The sequence below is a fragment of the Vigna unguiculata genome, chromosome 9, assembly GCF_004118075.2.
Source record: "Vigna unguiculata cultivar IT97K-499-35 chromosome 9, ASM411807v1, whole genome shotgun sequence".
In the NCBI taxonomy this organism is placed as follows: domain Eukaryota; kingdom Viridiplantae; phylum Streptophyta; class Magnoliopsida; order Fabales; family Fabaceae; genus Vigna; species Vigna unguiculata.
This window is the reverse complement of record NC_040287.1, coordinates 6128933-6147327: the sequence shown is the minus strand read 5'-3', so window position 1 is coordinate 6147327 and position 18395 is coordinate 6128933. Positions and strand designations below refer to the sequence as shown.

General features: G+C 31.7%; 2 protein-coding genes across 6 annotated transcripts; one reads left to right on the top strand and one right to left on the bottom strand.

The window, feature by feature from the left end:
• The first annotated feature begins 5663 nt into the window (after positions 1-5663).
• Positions 5664-10681, top strand: LOC114162540 (transcription termination factor MTERF15, mitochondrial). 2 transcript variants are annotated; one of them, XM_028046463.1, is made up of 3 exons: positions 5664-7475; positions 7559-7609; positions 9475-10681. In XM_028046463.1, exon 1 carries the CDS (start codon positions 5750-5752, stop codon positions 7046-7048), a length of 1299 nt encoding a protein of 432 aa, XP_027902264.1. In that variant the 5' UTR covers positions 5664-5749; the 3' UTR covers positions 7049-7475; positions 7559-7609; positions 9475-10681. The 2 variants fall into 2 exon arrangements, with proteins under 2 accessions (XP_027902264.1, XP_027902263.1); XM_028046462.1 differs by having other exon boundaries at positions 7559-10681.
• A 2537-nt stretch (positions 10682-13218) lies between these two features.
• LOC114164311 (cleavage stimulation factor subunit 50) lies at positions 13219-18070 on the bottom strand. Of its 4 annotated transcripts, none has more exons than XM_028048934.1 (15): positions 18053-18070; positions 17677-17908; positions 17472-17555; positions 17082-17170; positions 16823-16895; positions 16641-16724; positions 16469-16555; positions 15551-15621; positions 15400-15451; positions 15260-15317; positions 15086-15186; positions 14844-14998; positions 14274-14382; positions 13899-13955; positions 13219-13798 (listed from the first exon to the last, which is right to left on the bottom strand). In XM_028048934.1, the coding sequence occupies exons 2-15, from the start codon at positions 17776-17778 to the stop codon at positions 13643-13645; spliced, it is 1278 nt and encodes a 425-aa protein (XP_027904735.1). In that variant the 5' UTR covers positions 17779-17908; positions 18053-18070; the 3' UTR covers positions 13219-13642. The 4 variants fall into 4 exon arrangements, 3 of the variants coding, with proteins under 3 accessions (XP_027904735.1, XP_027904736.1, XP_027904738.1); XM_028048935.1 differs by lacking the exon at positions 18053-18070 and having other exon boundaries at positions 17677-17780; positions 17884-18009; XR_003599532.1 differs by lacking the exon at positions 18053-18070 and having other exon boundaries at positions 13262-13798; positions 13899-14102; positions 17677-18012.
• Between the last annotated feature and the right edge of the window lie 325 nt (positions 18071-18395).

Here is an 18395-nt window from a genome sequence, read left to right as displayed (position 1 = left end):
GGGGAAATATATGTATATATGAGTGTCTTTTTTTATTATAAATCATTAATTTAATTTTAAAAAAATAACTGAATTTAAATATATAATAATTTAAACGAATAAAATAATCATTTAAAGAATTAAAAAAATATTATTATTTTAATTTAAAATAATCATTTAAAAAACAAAATTCATATATATATATATATATATATATATATATAAACACACACACACGAAAAAGAAGAATTCAAAAAAAATCTGTATAGATAATAGTAATAATTTTTAGTAATTGTTTTACGAAAAAAAAACAATTTAAATTAGGTGTAACTTTTTTTTTCAAAAAGGTGTTTTAAACATTTTCTATACAACACCTTGATTAGTCTTTTATAGGAATATAAGTGAGCTTCTTTCTAATTTCAGTTTTAAAATGGTTTGTGAAGAAGAAATATATTCAATCATTTTGAATTTGTTTAGTAAAATTGAATAAAAGATTAATATGTTCTTTTCATAAATTTCCTTAATCATTTAGAAACTTATTCAATCATGTTCCATTCATTCAATGGATTACTTTTGATCTATGATCCATTACACTAATATTTTAATTTGGTTTATGTGATATTTTAGGATACTTTACTAATATTATCATTAATCTAATTTATACAACAGTAATATTTTTATAATGACAATAATTTTTATTTTTCTATTTTAACAGCTTTAATACATATGATCCAAGTTCAGACTCATACAATAACCATCACATATTTATCTTTTTTTTTTAAAATTATTTTACATTTTTTAATAGACATATATTACGTATCGTATCCTAACATTTTGAATACATATAATTCAAATTCATATTCATACAATAACAAATCACATATTTATCTTATTTTTAAGAATTATTGTACATTTTTAATATGCATATATTATGTATCGTATCTTAATATTTTTAGAATAAATGTATCGACATATCAAATACGTGTCGTATCCGATGTACATGTATCGTATTCGTGCATAATAACTTTTAATGTATTTCAAAATTTCAATTTTAATCTTTTCAGCTATTTATTTAAATTTGAGATCGATGATTTTGATTATATATTGTATACTAAAAACATTTTTATATATTTAATTTTATTTTTTAAATAATTATTTTAGTGATAATAAATTAAATTTCATGTACATAACATTTTTTGTTTGTAATTTCGGTTAATATGATAACTTTTTTCTTTTATTATATTTTCTTTGTATATATGACTTTTTATTTTTTTTTTAGAAATTGAGATTGATTTATTGTATTTTTGTATGGGAATTTAAGTAGATTTGATATTTCTTGTTTTAACTTGAATTATTTTAATTGATCTTATGAATCTAATTAAAACTCATATTTAGGTTTATGTATACAATTAATGATAGTTTATGTATAACATATATGTGTTATAATCAAATGGAAGGAATTCATTTCTTTAGTTTTATAAATTGTCTTTTCTGATTCTTGTAATTCCATTTTCGAATGTTTCTTAATTTTTTTTCTTTTTTTTTTTATTTTCCTGTCCTTTATCTATACTTTTATACTATATACAGAGGAATGATTTTATGTTGTACACTTTTTTTTCAAGCTTACCATTTAATAAATAATTGTTTATTAATTTTATCCTTTAAGATCGTTTTTTAAAATATAGTTATTTGTTAAATTTTTAAAAATTAATCAGTTACCTCTACATATTTTCTATAATATCATGCATATTTAAAAAATGTACATATACAGGTGTGATAACGCCTATGTTCACGCTAGTTAAAAGAAAGTGAGTACACCCATATGTAATGCATGTATTTTCACTAGTTCATATTAGGAGTGCCAAAACGAGTTAGTCCCGCCCTTTAGGCTCACCCCACTTATGATCTATTAAAATCGGACCGAATCGGACTAATCCGATATAAGAAAACATATTGGAACATTGAACTCGTCCCGTCGCTAGCCAAGTTGGAGGGTTGGCCCGCTTGTTCTTCATCCTCTCACTAACTCACCCATCATCTTCGTTACCATCCATCCTTATCATAATCCATTTAGAATTTCCTTTCTTTCTGATTATCATCATCTTCATATTTGCAATGGGAGTCCATTTCAAACCACAAAAATCAAAATCTACAAAAATCTCAAACCAACAAAAAATCCCAATCTACAACATTTAGGGCATCCAAACATTTTAATCAAAGCTGAATGTGGCTCACCTTGTCGCTTTAGAGACTGCTTTCCTTATTTCATTCTCTCTTGCGTCACATAACGTGGTGTTGCTCGCCTCCTCTCGATCTCTCGTGGTGGTGGTTGTGTGCCTCCCTCGATCTCCTGTGGGGGTGGTCACTGCACCTCCTCTCGATCTCACGTGGTGGTGGTCATGCGCCTCCTTTTAATCTCGCGTGACGATGGTCTTGTGTGCCTCCTTTGGATCTCGCATGGTTGTGGTTGCTTGCCTCCTCTCAATCTCGCATGGTGGTGGTCGCACGTCTCCTTTCAATCTTGCGTGATGATGATCGCTCACGACTTGGTTGTGTGTGGTCATGGTAGCTTGCGAGTTGTGTGATGTTGTGTGGGTTGTAATTTGTGACTGTCTAATGTGTTATGTTTGTGGGAAGACGGGTTCTATGTGGTCTGTGGTGTGTTTGGATTGTTGATGTCTGAAGAACAAATGAACGAAGGAAGAAAGTAAAACCCTAATGTAAGATTTTAAATAAATTTATGCAAGGCATTTTACAAGCCAGACTACATCCAATTATTGTCAACTCAATCAAGTTTCACTAGCAAACTATTGGTTTAGGATACCGAACAAAATTTATTTAGACTTAACTATTTATGTTTAAACATCAAATATTATTTAGATCCAACTACTCCTACTTAGAGATGACAAATAAACCCGTTCCCGTGGGTATTGCCCGAACTCGTTCCCATTTTGACGGGGAATCCCCGCATCGACTGGATATGGGTATGGGTATGGGGAATCTCCGATTTTTTTATTGGGTATGGGGATGGGGATGAGGATGTGAATGAATATATCCCGCCATAATACCCGTCCCCGCCATATCTCCATCCTCGTTTAAATTATTAAAATATTCACAATTAATTAAGTAACCTATATATATATATTCTTTCTATTTTTTATTTCTTCTAAATATTTAGTTTTTTATAAAACTCATTCGCATCTTCAATATATATTTTATCTTATCATAACCTTTATGTAATTATGTTAAAATGATGTATGTCAATTAAAAAAAAAATGTCTAACATTTGGATATTTCTATTATTTTTTAAATTTTGATTTATTGTATATTTTCCTTTCAAATGAGAATGTTTAATACTCTCAATTTAAGTTTTTAATAGTATAAACATTTCATTTACTAGGTAATATAAAAAAAATTCTTTACTTATTATTATTAATTTTTGTTTCACTTGATGAACTCTTTTATTTCGCTAAAACAATTTTTGTTATTTCTCAACCATTGAATATATATGTTGATATTTGAAAAGTTTTCTTAGATCTCTAAGATATTTTTCGTCTTATCATACCTTTAATTATACATTTGTTTTTCTATGTGCAATTCCTTCCAATAGTTTCCAAATTGTTTATAAGACACAAATTTGTTAATTTGTTAATATTTTTATTTTTGTTTATTTTCATCATGTAGAATACTATTTCAATAAATTTCATCTAATTATTTTTTATTTTCTAACTCATTACAATCATACTTTACTTTTTTCACTATAACTGTATAAATAATTTTTATTTACTACAATATAAAAATTTAATGTAATTGCCATGAATATTTTTTTATCACCATCCAACATATATTGGAGTTTAAAATATACAAGATCTATGATAAAATTTTATTATGTTTATTATTTGTTCTTTGCGTCATTTTTTATCAACCATTGAGTATATATGTTGATATTTGAAAAGTTTTCTTAGATCTCTAAGATATTTTTCATCTTATCATACCCTTAATTATACATTTGTTTTCCTTTGTGTGATTCCTTCCAATAGTCTCCAAATTGTTTATAAGACACATATTTGTTAATTTGTTAATATTTTTATTTTTTGTTTATTTTCATCACGTAGAATACTATTTCGATAAATTTTATCTAATTATTTTTTATTTTCTAACTCATTACAATCATACTTTAATTTTTTCACTATAATTGTATAAATAATTTTTATTTACTACAATATAAAAATTTAATGTAATTGTCATGAATATTGTTTTACCACCATCCAACATATATTGTGGTTCAAAAGATACAAGATCTATGTTAAAATTTTATTATTATGTTTATTATTTGTTCTTTGCGTCGTTTTGATCAAGTGGTGTATTATAACTTTTATTAGTGTATAAAAAATAGATTCATTATAATTTAAAAAATTGAAGTAAACAAACATTTAAAATATATTTTAATTTAAATATTTTTTTAAAAATATTTGTTCCTTTTATATTTTTTTAAAATATTTTTAAATTTTATCAACTAGGTTTCAATAATGTTTGCAAATTTTGATAAATATTTTGGTTCTCATTAAATTTTATTTGGTATTATAATCTAAAATGTAAACAATTATAATTTATTTCAAAGTATTTGATATCGAAAAAACAACCATACTCCTAATATTGAATATTTGATAACATTATGTTTTCTTTACCGTAATTTTTTATTATTTTATAAAAAATTAATTAAAATTAATACTAAAGTAGTAAGAAAACGGGTACGGATATGAGTACGAGATTATACTCGTTACCCGGTGGGGATGGGAATGAGACAAAAGTTTTATACCTGTTGGGTTTGGGTATGGGGATGAGGATAAATTTTTTTTACGGAGATAAGTATGAGATAATGAAACTCGTCCCCCGCCCCACCTATTGCCATCCCTACTCCTACTTACATTTAAAACACAACCCACAAATACTTTTATTTAATGTTGTCACTTAAGTATATTTTATAATACAACTATGTATCGATAAAATTGAATATTATTTACAACATAATATTTTTAACTAAACATTTGAGTATTCTTTAAACCAAACCACACCTAATTAAACACTTTGTTTACATAAACGGATTGATATAAAGATCACAATTTTTCTAAAAATAAAATAAAATAATGTCTTAGGATGAACATAAGACAATAAACACTCTTTTAAGTTGCTATTGAATACAATAGTGTTCTTGTTCACAAAGTAAAAGATTAAGGATTTTTTGAAAACACAACCACAAGAGCTTCATCACAGTCATCCTCAACATTTTTTTTTTCACGGGATATTCTTTATATAAACGTCGAGATATTCTGTCTCGCGTTTGTCTACATATAAGCACATAAATACATTGATAGCTCTTCATACAACATCAAGTATATTTTTTTATACAACTTTTTTGTATTTGACACAACTTATCACATTTAAGCAACGTGATTTTTTTTTCGTAAAATAACCTACCTCTAAATTTAATAGTTTAAAATTACAATTACATAATAATACATTCTTTTATACTTTATATTTACAGACTAATTCATTAATTAATTTATAGATGCACTTTTTAATGAATTTATTAACTCGAAAATTATAAGTTGGTTTAATCGAATATACCCATAATATTAATTTTAGGGATCACCGGCTTTCGCAGCTCAACTAAAACACACAAGCGACCTATGCCTGGTCACTCTGGACAACCTTAACGAGGACAAAACACGCTTTGAGGGCACAGACAGAGCTTTTGGCAGCACATAGAATGACGTTGGGCGCGAAATATGCAAACGCGCGTTTCCTCGGAAGCACTTCCGCTTTCTCCCACTACAGAAAAAAAATCGCGGTGGCGAATCTATTCCAGAAGTACGGTTTCCCTCCTTCCCTCGTCTCCTTCTTCCTCTCTCGCAACCCTTCCATTCTCCACTCTCCTCTCCCTCAACTCCACCATTCGCTCACCACACTCTTCTCCCTCCGCATCCCCCAAAACGACATCGTTTCCCTCCTCACTACCAATCCTTCCCTCCTCCACCATTCCTTCCACGACGCCCTCCAATCCCGTCTCCCCCAACTCCAAACGCGCTTCCCCACACTCTCCCCTTCCACCCTCCTCAACCTCTTCCTCTCTTCCACAAAGTTACACCTCGACCCGCTCCACCTCTCCCCCAAACTCAACGCGCTCAAAACCGATTTCGCGTTTTCCGACGCCACCGTGGCTAGCGTTCTGGAAGGGTTCCCCGACGTGGTCGTCACGAGCGAGAACGAAATCGCGAGCGTGATAGATTTTCTTGCGGAGTTCGGAATTCCGCGGGACGAGATTGATCTCGTTGTCCGTTCCTTTCCTAGGGTTTTGGCGCTCGGTGTTGAGCAGAGGCTGAGGCCGTTGTTTCGGGAAATCAAGGAGCTAGGGTTTTCCAATCGTGAGATGAGGAGAGAGATCTCGCGGGACCCGAGGATTCTGGGGATGGAAATTGGAGAGCTTACGCGGTGTTTGAGGCTGATAGAGAGTTTGAAATGCAGGGAAAGTATCAAAGAGAGGGTTATTGATTCGGGTCTGATGAGAGCGTGTTTTGAGGTGAAATTAAGAGTGGATTGTTTGTGTGGGTATGGTTTGACTCGAAGGGATGCTCTGAAGATTATCTGGAAGGAGCCTCGGGTGATTTGTTACGAGGTTGGGGATATTGAGAGGAAGGTTGAGTTTCTGGTGCAGAGGATGAAGTGTAGTGTGGAGTGTTTGGCTGAGGTGCCTAAATACTTGGGTGTGAATTTTGAGAAGCAGATTGTGGCCAGGTACAGTGTGGTGGAGTGTTTGAGGGGGAAGGGTGCCATTGGGTTTGAGATTGGGTTGAAGGATTTGGTTATGCCTTCTAGGCTTAGGTTCTATAATCTTTATGTGAAGCCATACCCGGAGTGTGAAAAGATCTATGGAAGGTTTTCTGGGTGTGGTGTTCAAGTTAAGATGAAGCATCCCCCTGGACTGTGGAAACTTTTTAAACCGCAGAAGTTTGCTGAAAGGGATGAAGATGTGAAGAACGTGAGGTCATTCATGGAGTCTCTGGTTTAGTGGTCTGATCTTTGCGTATGGTGTTGGTTGGAACTTTGATTTTGGTGGGATGAATTTGAGTCGATGAATGACATAAAAATCGAGTTTTGACTTGAGTGGAGCAAGACTTGGAAGTTCATTCATTGGATTGCGAAGAAGCTAATTACTTGAAATCGGTGACAATATCACTTGCTCTCTTGAAAATTGCGTTTTGTTTACGGCAGCACTGCATCTGACATGAAAGTTCCTCGAAAAGCTTTTCGAATCATGAAACAAGATTCCTTTCGGAGCACAAAATGTGTAATATTCTTTGATAGTTTATACATTTCCCCGTTGTTTTGGACTGATCGGCTTAGTTTCTAGAATAGTTCCAGGTGTGCTTAGTTTTAGTACTGAAGGAAGGTTTGTTGCCACCGGAAGTACTGATACAATAATAAAGCTATTTGAGGTGCTGATATGTTATTTAGAATTTAGATGCTTTGCTCTTTATTTTACACGGTTTCTGAACTTAATCTTCTGCTTGTCTAACAGGGTTTGAAGATCAATCAGATGTAGCTACCAGAGGCAAAGGATGGTCCTGCGGTCAGTCATTCGAACATATTATGATCGTATATACAAGTGCCTTTGCGTTTTCTGATATACCTGTGACAGAATTTGTGTGGTTACTATTTTGAGATTATTGAGTTATGTTTAGATAGATTTTTCCATTTTTACTTATAATAAGAGAAGAAAAATAGATAAATTTATCTATTAAGCTAAAACTACTTAAACATAAATTGACTTAAGTTTTTTTAGATAAATTAAATAAGAAGTTTTGCAAACCACCTGTCCTTATGGAAATGGTATGGTGGTCACAAGGTTGAACCCAATAACAGTTTCAAGTGTAAGTTACTTAACCTTAGCATATGCAAGGAACATTTGGCACTAGGGTACGCTAGTTTTTTTCTTTTCTTATGTGCTCTTAGCCAAATTTATCCAAGCAGAGTCTCTTTTTCAGATTTAGTTCTCTGAAGCTAGGGATGTTCGTAGTTGTAATTATTTTTGGTTTGACAAATTTACTTGGTATATAAAGCATTATCTATCAACATGCCAATCTGAGTCTTCTTTAAGCTTTTTTCTTTGCAAATTGTTGTGATTATTAAGTGATCCTTGGAAATTGCTATTGTAATTTTTTTTGTTTTTCTTATATATATATAAACTGAAGTCAATAAATGATCTGGATTTTTTGTTAGACTCGATAATATGCATTTCATGTGTATTTTATTACCATGTTTCTGTCTTTTCTTTTGGAAACACTCTTACACAATCTGACATGCTGTGTAATATATTTTAGGATTTTTTGGGTTTCAATGCTTTGTTTTGAACACAGAAAATTCTTGAAAACTTTTATTCTAAAAGTGACGAAGAATTTTTTTTTTTCGGATTTCTGAGTAATCTAAGGTTTATAGGTCTATAAGTTTCTGTGGCTAAAATGATAATTTACATGACATTCAACAGCTATATAAGCTTGATAAGAAATTATTCGAATATAGTAGCCTACAAGAAATAAGAGCTAAACCAAGAACCAGCAAATTGTCTACGAGACTTGCCTCTTTTTTATATTTATAGAGTAACTACGATTTTAAAGAAATACAACGGCTAAAATGTTCTTATTTTTTTCTTAGTTCATAAATACTTGATAATCTCTTTTTGAAAAACTAAAAAAAATTATTCATAACATTAAATCTTAATTTGATTAAAAACCTGTTAGAGGTAAATTACGACTTTAGTTATGGAAACCGTTTAGTAAGTCTGGGTATAAAGTGCAGTAATTAAATATATATTTCCTTCAATTGTAAAATTGTTTATATTGATTTCATTATAACGTCATTCTATTATGTCATATGTATATATATATATATATATATATATTATTGGCAAAACAAGATGTATATTGTTGCAAGATTTTGATGATGATGTCACCTACGAGGAACTTCAAGTAAATATTTGAAGAATTGTCTCCTCCTGATTAAGCCTCTTGTAATAAGTTATAATTGATATCTAGTATTTAAGTTAGTTTAGAATTTCATAAAACAACAACTAGCACTTAACCACTCTTAGGGGATGTTTTTTACTTTTACAAAACACAATGTGATAATCTATTATTCTCAAATTTTGAAACGAAAATCAATTATCACCTTAAAATAATCGATTATCAGGCTATGTAGGATGATAACTTTTGAAAACTAGTCATTGTAACAACTAGATTTGCATTAAAATCTGCAGTGTAACCGTTGGAAACCCTCTAGTTATAAATATTGGCCTTAGAATTCGTATGTTCACTCATAAATTTCTTAGTTATCACTCATCCCTCTTGTCTGAATTCTAGACACCCTTCTAGCTCTTCAATCTCTAACATTTTCGTCCCCTTTCTCCACTTCCTATTCAATGTCTGATTCATCATGCAGAAAGATCCCAACCAGAAGAAGGAGTGCTCATCTCTCCACTCAACCTCTACCAAGAAATGCCTCTATTGAAGGATGAATTTCCAATGACGAAAGGAGATCATAGTTTCTCAATATATGGAAAGACAAACCTTTAGTTACACCAAAATTCATCAATTCTCAATGGCTCATTGCTCATGGTTTTCATTACCCAACTCTTATTGCAGAACAGGGCATCAAGTACTTTGCAGAAATGGAAACTTAGTAAGAGTATTTTACTATAATTTCAAATACAGGGATGGAGTAGCCTTCAACAAAGTCAAAGGCATCTATATTATTCCTGACAATTATATTTAGGAAAACGTAGCGAAATTTCCTAACAATGAAGATGTTATACCAATTCTGACTGGCATTAATGGGTTCAACAGGATTCTAGCATATTATTTCTAAGAAATCCCTAGCAGGTTGTAAGAAAAAAATTACTGGTAGGTGCACTCTAAGTAGATGAGTGACTCATTCAGTATCTAATTGTTTGGATATTGTGTCCCCGTGGCAAAATTCACGCTTAATGCACTTAAGCAGATCTCTTTATCATTTATGAATTGTTAAACCATATTTTTATTGACTGGTCAAGCCTGATCATTGATACAATGCTCAAAGCAAAGTGCTTTCTTGCATATGCTCTCCCATACTCACTACTCATCTCTAGGATCTATGAATATAAAGGTGTGAACACAATTGGTAAACAAGTTCAAATGATTAGTGATGCAAATGAAATTTTTGATGGTTCACTAAAACAGATGAAGTTTGTTCTCTTTCGAGATCAATGTATTCACATAGATGAAGTGCCCCAATATGACAATGATGACGAAGTCCCTGCTCCTGCTCTTGTACATGCTGTTCATGTTCATGTTGGCTCTTCAAGTGGTGTTGTTGGATCCTCCTCCTTGGAAGAAAACATCTCAAACATGAATAAAAGGATAGAAGAATTGCTTATTCTTTCAGGCGCCCGTCATGAAGAAGTGGTTGGTCTTTTTAGGGTATAGATGCTAGAGTTTCCAATCTAGAGGATATATTTTATAAGCATTTTGGAGTCAATGATGACAATGATATGAGTGAAGACTTTTACGGGCGAGCTTCTTGTATTATTATTTTTTTGAATTATTTACTTGCTATTGTACTGCTCTTTTTATCATTTAAATTGTAAATTCTAAGGGGAGTCTATATGTCACGTGTTCTTCTCATTTTGTATGTTCTTTGATTCAGGGAGAGATTCTCTCATATGCTCTTTTTGGCTAATGATAAAAAAGGGGAGAATAGTTTAAAGTAAATTAATTCAACAATTTTATTAATGTGTTCTATGTAAAAGATTGTAAGATGCAGGATATTACACACTTTAAACGCAAATGTTGATCATCATAAAAAAGAGAAAGAGAGAGATTGTTGGCAAAATAAGATGTATGTTGTTGCAAGATTTTGATCATGATGTCACCTATAGGGAACTTCAAGCAAATATTGGAAGACTTGTCTATTATTGTTTAAAGCTTTTTGTAATAAGTTATAGTTGATATTTACTATGTTTAAGTTAGCTTAGAATTTCATAAAACAATAGTTAGTACTTAACTATTCTGGGAATGTTTTAATTTTTACGAAATACATTGTGATGATCAATTATCACTTATGATTATCATAAGTATCTTTTTCTGTTTTTAAAAAAGTCTATGGAATAATTGATTATCTAAGTGAATAATCAATTATCAGTTATAATTGATGTTCTCTGAAACTGCTATGGAATAATCAATTATCATAAGTGATAATTGATTATCTCGGAACTTGCTTTTTTAACTTATTGACCTAGTTTTCAAAGTCTATTTATAAAGCTCTAACCAATTTCGAAAATAACCTTCTTGAGAATTAGAAATTTAATGTTGTGTTTGCAAAGAAACTGTTTGAGTGTTTTTGAAAAGGGGTTTTGAAAAACTTAATGTGGGTAGAGAAATAAATTGTTCATCCTCTATGTGATTCAAAGGAAGTGTTATTCATCTCTTGTGTCTTCAAGAAAGGTGTTCTCTAAACCCTTTATCTCTCTTATCTGATTGTATCGTGGTTTTATTTTAGTGATTAAATTAATCTTCTTGTTTAAGAGATTAACAACTGGACGTAGGTTTTTTCTGATCCGAATTAGTATAAATATTTGGTGTCAATCTTCTTACACACGCGCACACACACACTCCTCATTTTTTTTTTCTTTTCTTAAATTGATCTTTCTTTGACTTGAGATCACATCAAATGTTCCTTGAGTTTGGTTCATTTTTTGAGTACTTCACTAACTTCAAATCTAAATGGGACCTAGGTTAGAATTCTTGGCTCAACATCGGAAAGATTTCTTACGAGAAATTACTGATCAAATGCTTATCAAAGATCTTGAAGTTTGAAGACTTTGTTTATATTGTATTTTGATTATACAACAATGTGTATTGTTTATTTACAATTTTCATGGTTTAATGAGTGTAAAGCATGCATCTAGAAATGATTAATCTTATAATATGAATGATATTCAGCTTTAAGTCTTGAAAATTTAGTGTACATTATTTGGTGAACTAATAATAAATACATATGTCCTATTATTGTATACTTCTAACTAACATCTAACAAATTTGTAACCTTTTATAAGAGTAGCGTTACCTTGTAAAAAATGAAAGTTGTATATGTTAAAGTAAAAACCAAGTCCCTTATAAAGAAGCTATAAACAAGATGATTTTATTCGTGTAAATCTAGTTTTGTCATATCTTGTCGATGTAATTTGCAATCAGTGTTGTATTTTCTTGTTTTTTGTTCTTTTGGCTCATTTTGACACTATATGCGCAAATTATACCTCAAATATCATTCGAAAAGAACTAAGTTAAATCAAGTAAAGTAATTATATTTAAAGACTAAATATATAGATAGAAATAAGATCATCACATTGCAATATTTCTTTTATTAGCTTTTTTAAACATTAAATCATCTTGTTACATTGATGTATTGAATATTCTATTTTAAACACAATTACTCTTATTAATGCATATGTACCCGTGAAAGGATACATACATATATATATATATATATAAATCATGACTTCATATTTATTATCATCAAAAGTTTATATCCTGAGAGTCTTTTTCTTATGAAAACAATTACGATAACAAATATAATAACAAGTATGATAAATTTTGAATCGATTGTTTTATACTACATCAAAGCATAAAATATAAATATTTCGAGTAATCATAACAAATATAGCAGCTACCACAAGTATGAAGAATATAACATGTTTCAGAGAAATTATAGGATAGAAGATGCAACATGTATGAACGTTGATGATAGAAGTCGTGATAAACATACGACGATGTTTTATAGAATACTAGTAATTACAATTGGCCGTTGTAATACCTGTCAACAGTGCATGTCTTATACAAGTAAATTCAAAACCTTTTAAAAATATTCTTTTATTCTTCCTATGTAACCCATATCAATAATCCAATTACAATTGCTTGTGGATTTAAATTTTCTGGAAAAATTGAGTGGGCGGGATTTCATACCCAGCTTGTAAAGCACACGGTTTAAAGGTTTCGACCACAAACTATATAGGAAACCAGAGACCGTAAGCAAACCACAACCTGTTTCATCAAGTCCGCGATGTAACTCAAAATCTAACCTTTCTAGTTTCTATAAACTTATGCATTATTTAATAAATTGAGTATATTATCATTATGCAAATAAATTTCAAATGATACTAATGTATTTTAACTTGTGCAGACCAACCCATTAGTTTCACGGGGCAAATGTTTATAAAGAAATAAGGTACATCAGTCTAGGATGCGGATTATACAGACTTATAACATCCTAAAGCGAAAGGCCATGAGTATACCCAGCTCCAAGACATAATGACCCGTCAAGGTTTATCCAAACCAACTTTAAGGTACTTTGATGAAAATATGAAACAGTTAGAGTCGGTCTAAAATTTGAGAAGATCGCATAGGTAGAGACAGGTAATCTTATGATTCCAAGTGTTGAAAGCATTAACTATTCTGTAGGGCAAGGCTAGTGATAACAAAAATTAAACAATGATAAAGTGAAATTCCATGAGTTAACTTCTAATCAATGATAACTTTAATAGTGCCTGTAAATGCATTCAGCCTCCTCCCCTTTATTATACAGTCTCCTTCCAGAACCGAATTGACCTATCAGTTCCACAGGAAATAAAAGCTGACTCAACTGGTGAGTGTTCAAGCCAGCGGGGTGCACCAACATGATTAGAAGGCCACTTTGCAACTTTTTCTGTTGTCATTGCATCCCAGATAACGATCTGCAATGTACTACCGGATGTCTCAAATCAAATCAATCCAATTAATAAAACTAACATCACCACAGGCAAACATGGAGAGAATGAAAGTGGATGAACAAACCTCATTGCTCAGTTCATCTATGAATATAATAAATTCTTCTGTCTGATTAAAAATAGCCTGCAGCAGAGAGTGCACACAAAGGTAACTATCAGAATGTGGATAAAAATATCACCTGGACTAACGGCTAGGTGACTAGAGGTTTTGGATAGAGGTCCTGCTGTGATAAACTGTTCTTCCAAATGTACCCAACAAAACAATAATTACCTGTGTATTGTGATGGTGAACAATAAATTATGAGAAGCAATTTTAAAACTGATAGGCTGAATTATCTCTTAGTGCAAAGTAAAAATACAAGCGTCTGCAGTTTTGCATGACTATGAATCCACCAAGATTAATTGACCGAATAGAACTATTATGTATCTATCAATTATGTACCTGACACCTTAGCTGGGTATGTATAGCTCCAAGATATTGTCTGACTAATCTTCCAGAGCCAACTTCCCAAAGCTTTACGGTAGAATCCTTCCCGCAGGAGAGAACAAACCTAGAAATCAGACAGTTAAATCACTACATGTCTACAAGATCTAAGCTTATTAAGAACTTCAGGAAAGTGTCACAAGTTGGTCTTGATGGGCATCAATAGCTATATCCTTGCATCAAAAAGCAACAGACAAGTAAAAAATGCAACAACTTTTGTCCTATGGCTCTTTTTTTTTTTTGGTTGGTGATTTTTTTATTACAGCTAAGCAAAAATTGCATTCATTTAAATAAACAAAAGCTCAGTAGTAAACAGGAATTTCATTGAAGATTTCAAATTTTGATGTTGATACCATTTGGAACAAAGGAAACACCTACTTCAAAGTCAACAATACTATTGCCAAGGTTCAAAATCAACACTAGGATCACATTTCCAGGCATAGATCATGATGTAGAAGGTAGTGACTGCTGACAGTATCACTCATGGATTTTGCTGTGTCCAATATTTGCACAAAAATGTATTTATACCTTTGATCTTTGGTAAAAATTGCACTGGTAGCCTCAGCTGTTCCGTGTGCTGCAGTTATTGACCGCACACAATTGGCTGTGATGCCATCCCATAACCTAATAGCACCATCTTTAGATGCTGTAACATACATGGCACCTGTACAAGAATATCTGACCTACGAATCAGACAAAGAAATAATCAGCATCACTGTAGTGTTAGGTAATTCACAGTTGGTGATACTGATGAAAAGATAATTACATGCCTGGTTTATGGCTCCACTAGGGCTGGTCTCTGGGATATTTGATGACAGATAACACTGAAAGGTATTTATATCATACAAATGTGGAATTGCATGATCAGTTCCTGTCAGAAATTTATATCTATCATCACTGATTTTTTGTGCAAAAAAACAAGAAAGATGTGATAAAATAAATACCTGCCAGTAAAAAGTCCCCAGAAGGATGGAAAGATACAGATCGAACATTGTGTGTGTCCTGCATATTTAATTAGGGAGTTTATACGTAAATCTTATATTTGCTTACTAATTGCTAATGCCTAAAGGTAGGGCAAAACAACCTGGATAACTCTATATGCTCTCTTTGCATTCGTTTTTGAAATATCAAAAAACCTAAAAAATATAAAACTCAGTATGTCAGATTGTAAGAGAATTTTCAAATAAAAGACAGAAATATGGGAATAAAATGCATATTATGGAGCAAAAACATACTTTATTGTTTGATCTTTGGCTCCAGAAATCAGGATAGTACCTTGTGGATGAAAATCCAGATCATTTATTGGCTGCATTATACATGTTTATATAAGAAAAATAAATACATTTTACAATTTTAATTTCCAAGGATCATTTCATAAACTCAAATTTGGAAAGTAAAGCTTAATAAAATCAGAAAAGAAGCATCCTACAAACTCGCTAGTATTAGACTAGTATTAGAGTCAAAAAGATCCACCACAGCCAAGACACAAATTGACATTTTGATACATAGTGCTTTAGACTAAGTAAATTTGTCAAGCCAAAAATAATCACAACTTCGAACTTCCACAGGATCAGTGGAATAAATATGAAAAAGAGGCTCTGTTTGGATAAACTTCGCTATAAGCACATGTAAGAGAAGAAAACAAACTAGCATAATCTAGCTTCAAAAGGTTCCTTGCTATGCAAAGGTATAGAGGAGGGTCATTGTACGTAAACTTATACTTGCATATACGAAGAAACTGTTTACAGGTCGAACTTATGACCAACTACTCGCCATATCTACTCAGTAGGCTAAAATAAGAAGATAAAATGAAATAATTTCTATAAGTTAAAATTAGGCCATGCATGGCTGATTTGTGGACACTCTCGTATTTAACTTCTCTAACAAACTTAACTTTTTTTTATAAAATTTAAGTTAGGCATCACTATGTATTTTGGTTTCTCTGCAATGCTGACACCCCAAAAGAAATTTATCATTGTCTAACAAACTTATCTTAAATTATGTATAACTAATTTTAGCTTATGAGGAAAGTTTATTTATTTTTTCTTCTCTTATAAGTACTTAAGGAAAAATTTATCTAAGCATCACCCAATAATCTCATAAAAATAACCACATAAATTCTGTTAGTGGTATATTAGGAAGTTCAAACACACTTGTATATGATCATAATATGTGCGAATGACAGGCCGCACAGGACCATCCTTTGCCTCTGGCAGCAACATCTGCTTGATCTTTGAAACCTGCAAGACAAGCAGAAGATCAAGTTCACATAATGTGTCAAATAAAAGACAAAGCTTCCAAATACTAAACAAAAAAAATCAGCACCTCAAATAGCTTTATTGAAGTATCAGCACTTCCAGTGGCAACAAACCTTCCATCAGCACTAAACCTAGCACATCTGGCAATATTCTAGAAACTAAGCCTATCAGTCCAAAACAACACTGCATTTTTGTATTACATCGAATTATTATTGCAGGAAATGTACAATATCAAACTATATTGCACACCTTGTGTTCCGAAAGGTGCCGCGTTTCATGCTTCGGGAAGCTCTTTGAGGAACCTTTCATATCAGGCGCAGTGCTACCATAAACAAAACGCAATTTTCAAGAGAGCATGAGATATTGTCACCTATGGCTGACTTAAGATTTCAAATAAATAACTTATTCGCTACACTAAAATGAATGAACTTCTAAGTCTTGCTCGAAATTAAATACAACAAATTATGTTTGATAGTCAGTAGAAATGTAGTTTTGGAAGTTGTTTTGCCTGAAATCAATAGCTGCTGTGTGAGACAGGGGCAGTGAGGCAGAGAAATCAGTGCCTCTTGTGATGTCGCCCTTTTCCGCTGCAAGACCCTGTTATTATTTTCTTAGAGCAAAAAGAAAGAATCATACTGCACAGAAAAAAAGTATATCCCTTCTAAACAAATTTCCGTCTAAACACTTAACAGAAAAAAAAAAAAAACGTAAAATAAGTTGTACTCATCCCACAAACAAAAATCAGCTTATACACTTCAGTTTAATAAAAACTTCCATTCAACTTTTTGAAAATTAACATAAGTTGATTTTAGCTCATAAAGGCGCAAAGCATTTCATTTTCCTGAAAGTGTTTAGGAGAAATTTATCCAGCAAAAGCTGAAGTGAAATAAGATATAACCTTAGCAACCAGGTCGAGAAGCCTGTTAGGTGGGGCTTCCGCATTCAGTGGAGTCATGGTTGCTGAAGCAACAACACTTGCAGCCTGAAGAAAAATTCGCAAGCATTTTATTTACTTTTTAAATAAAAATGAAAATTGGTTTCTAAGATAAATAAATGCATTCATTGAACATGTTAGGTTACGTTTGAAGAAAGATTGGGCTTGCCTGGGTGAGATTGTTGTCCCGAAGATGCGCGACGATGAGAGAATTGAGGTGTCTGTAGAGTTTGCCATCAAGCACGGCCTGTTCCGAGTTACTGCTATCCATTCCTGCATAGAGAAAATGTCCCTAATTCGACGGAACGAAGAACCCTAGAAACTGATCTTTTGGTTAGTTCCCAAATCGGAGGAGGAAGAGCTTAGCCATGCTTACTTTGCTGCCGCCACTTTCAAAGTGTCTTCAAAATTAAAAGAAAATCAAATTATTTGCAAATTTCGTTTTTTTTTTCACATAAAAACGTGTAAAGTGGGATGAAACGAAGAAAGAAATGATCACACAAGAAACATAGAAATTAAACAAAAAAAGTTGAGAAATTTTATACCTGTTTAGTTAGTTGAGTCGGAGAAAAGTGGCCAAATTTTGCATAAAATACTTTAATACGAATTTGAAAAAGGTAAATTAGTTAAAGCAATTAAATATTCAATACTTTTTTAACAAAATATTATTCATTATTCAAAAAATTTATAATAAAAAACTTGTTTGACTTTCTAAAACGTTAAAAGAATGAAGAGATATCGTTCTCACTAGATACATGTATTTAGTATTTTTTTTTTTAATTCTAATTAGACATTATTATGAATTATGATATTTCATTTAAGTTGATATCGTATAATTTACCTATATGTTATCATATGAATTAATCTATTCAAATTGGTAGATTCTGC

Coding starts and splice junctions, on each gene's coding strand:
- LOC114162540 (XM_028046463.1), top strand. CDS start 5,750: ATGACGTTGGGCGCGAAATATGCAAACGCGCGTTTCCTCGGAAGCACT.
- LOC114164311 (XM_028048934.1), bottom strand. CDS start 17,778: ATGGATAGCAGTAACTCGGAACAGGCCGTGCTTGATGGCAAACTCTAC. Junction 15,452..15,550: donor GCCAAAGATCAAACAATAAA/GTATGTTTTTGC, acceptor TATATTTTTTAG/GTTTTTTGATATTTCAAAAA. Junction 13,956..14,273: donor ATACCCAGCTAAGGTGTCAG/GTACATAATTGA, acceptor TCTCTGCTGCAG/GCTATTTTTAATCAGACAGA.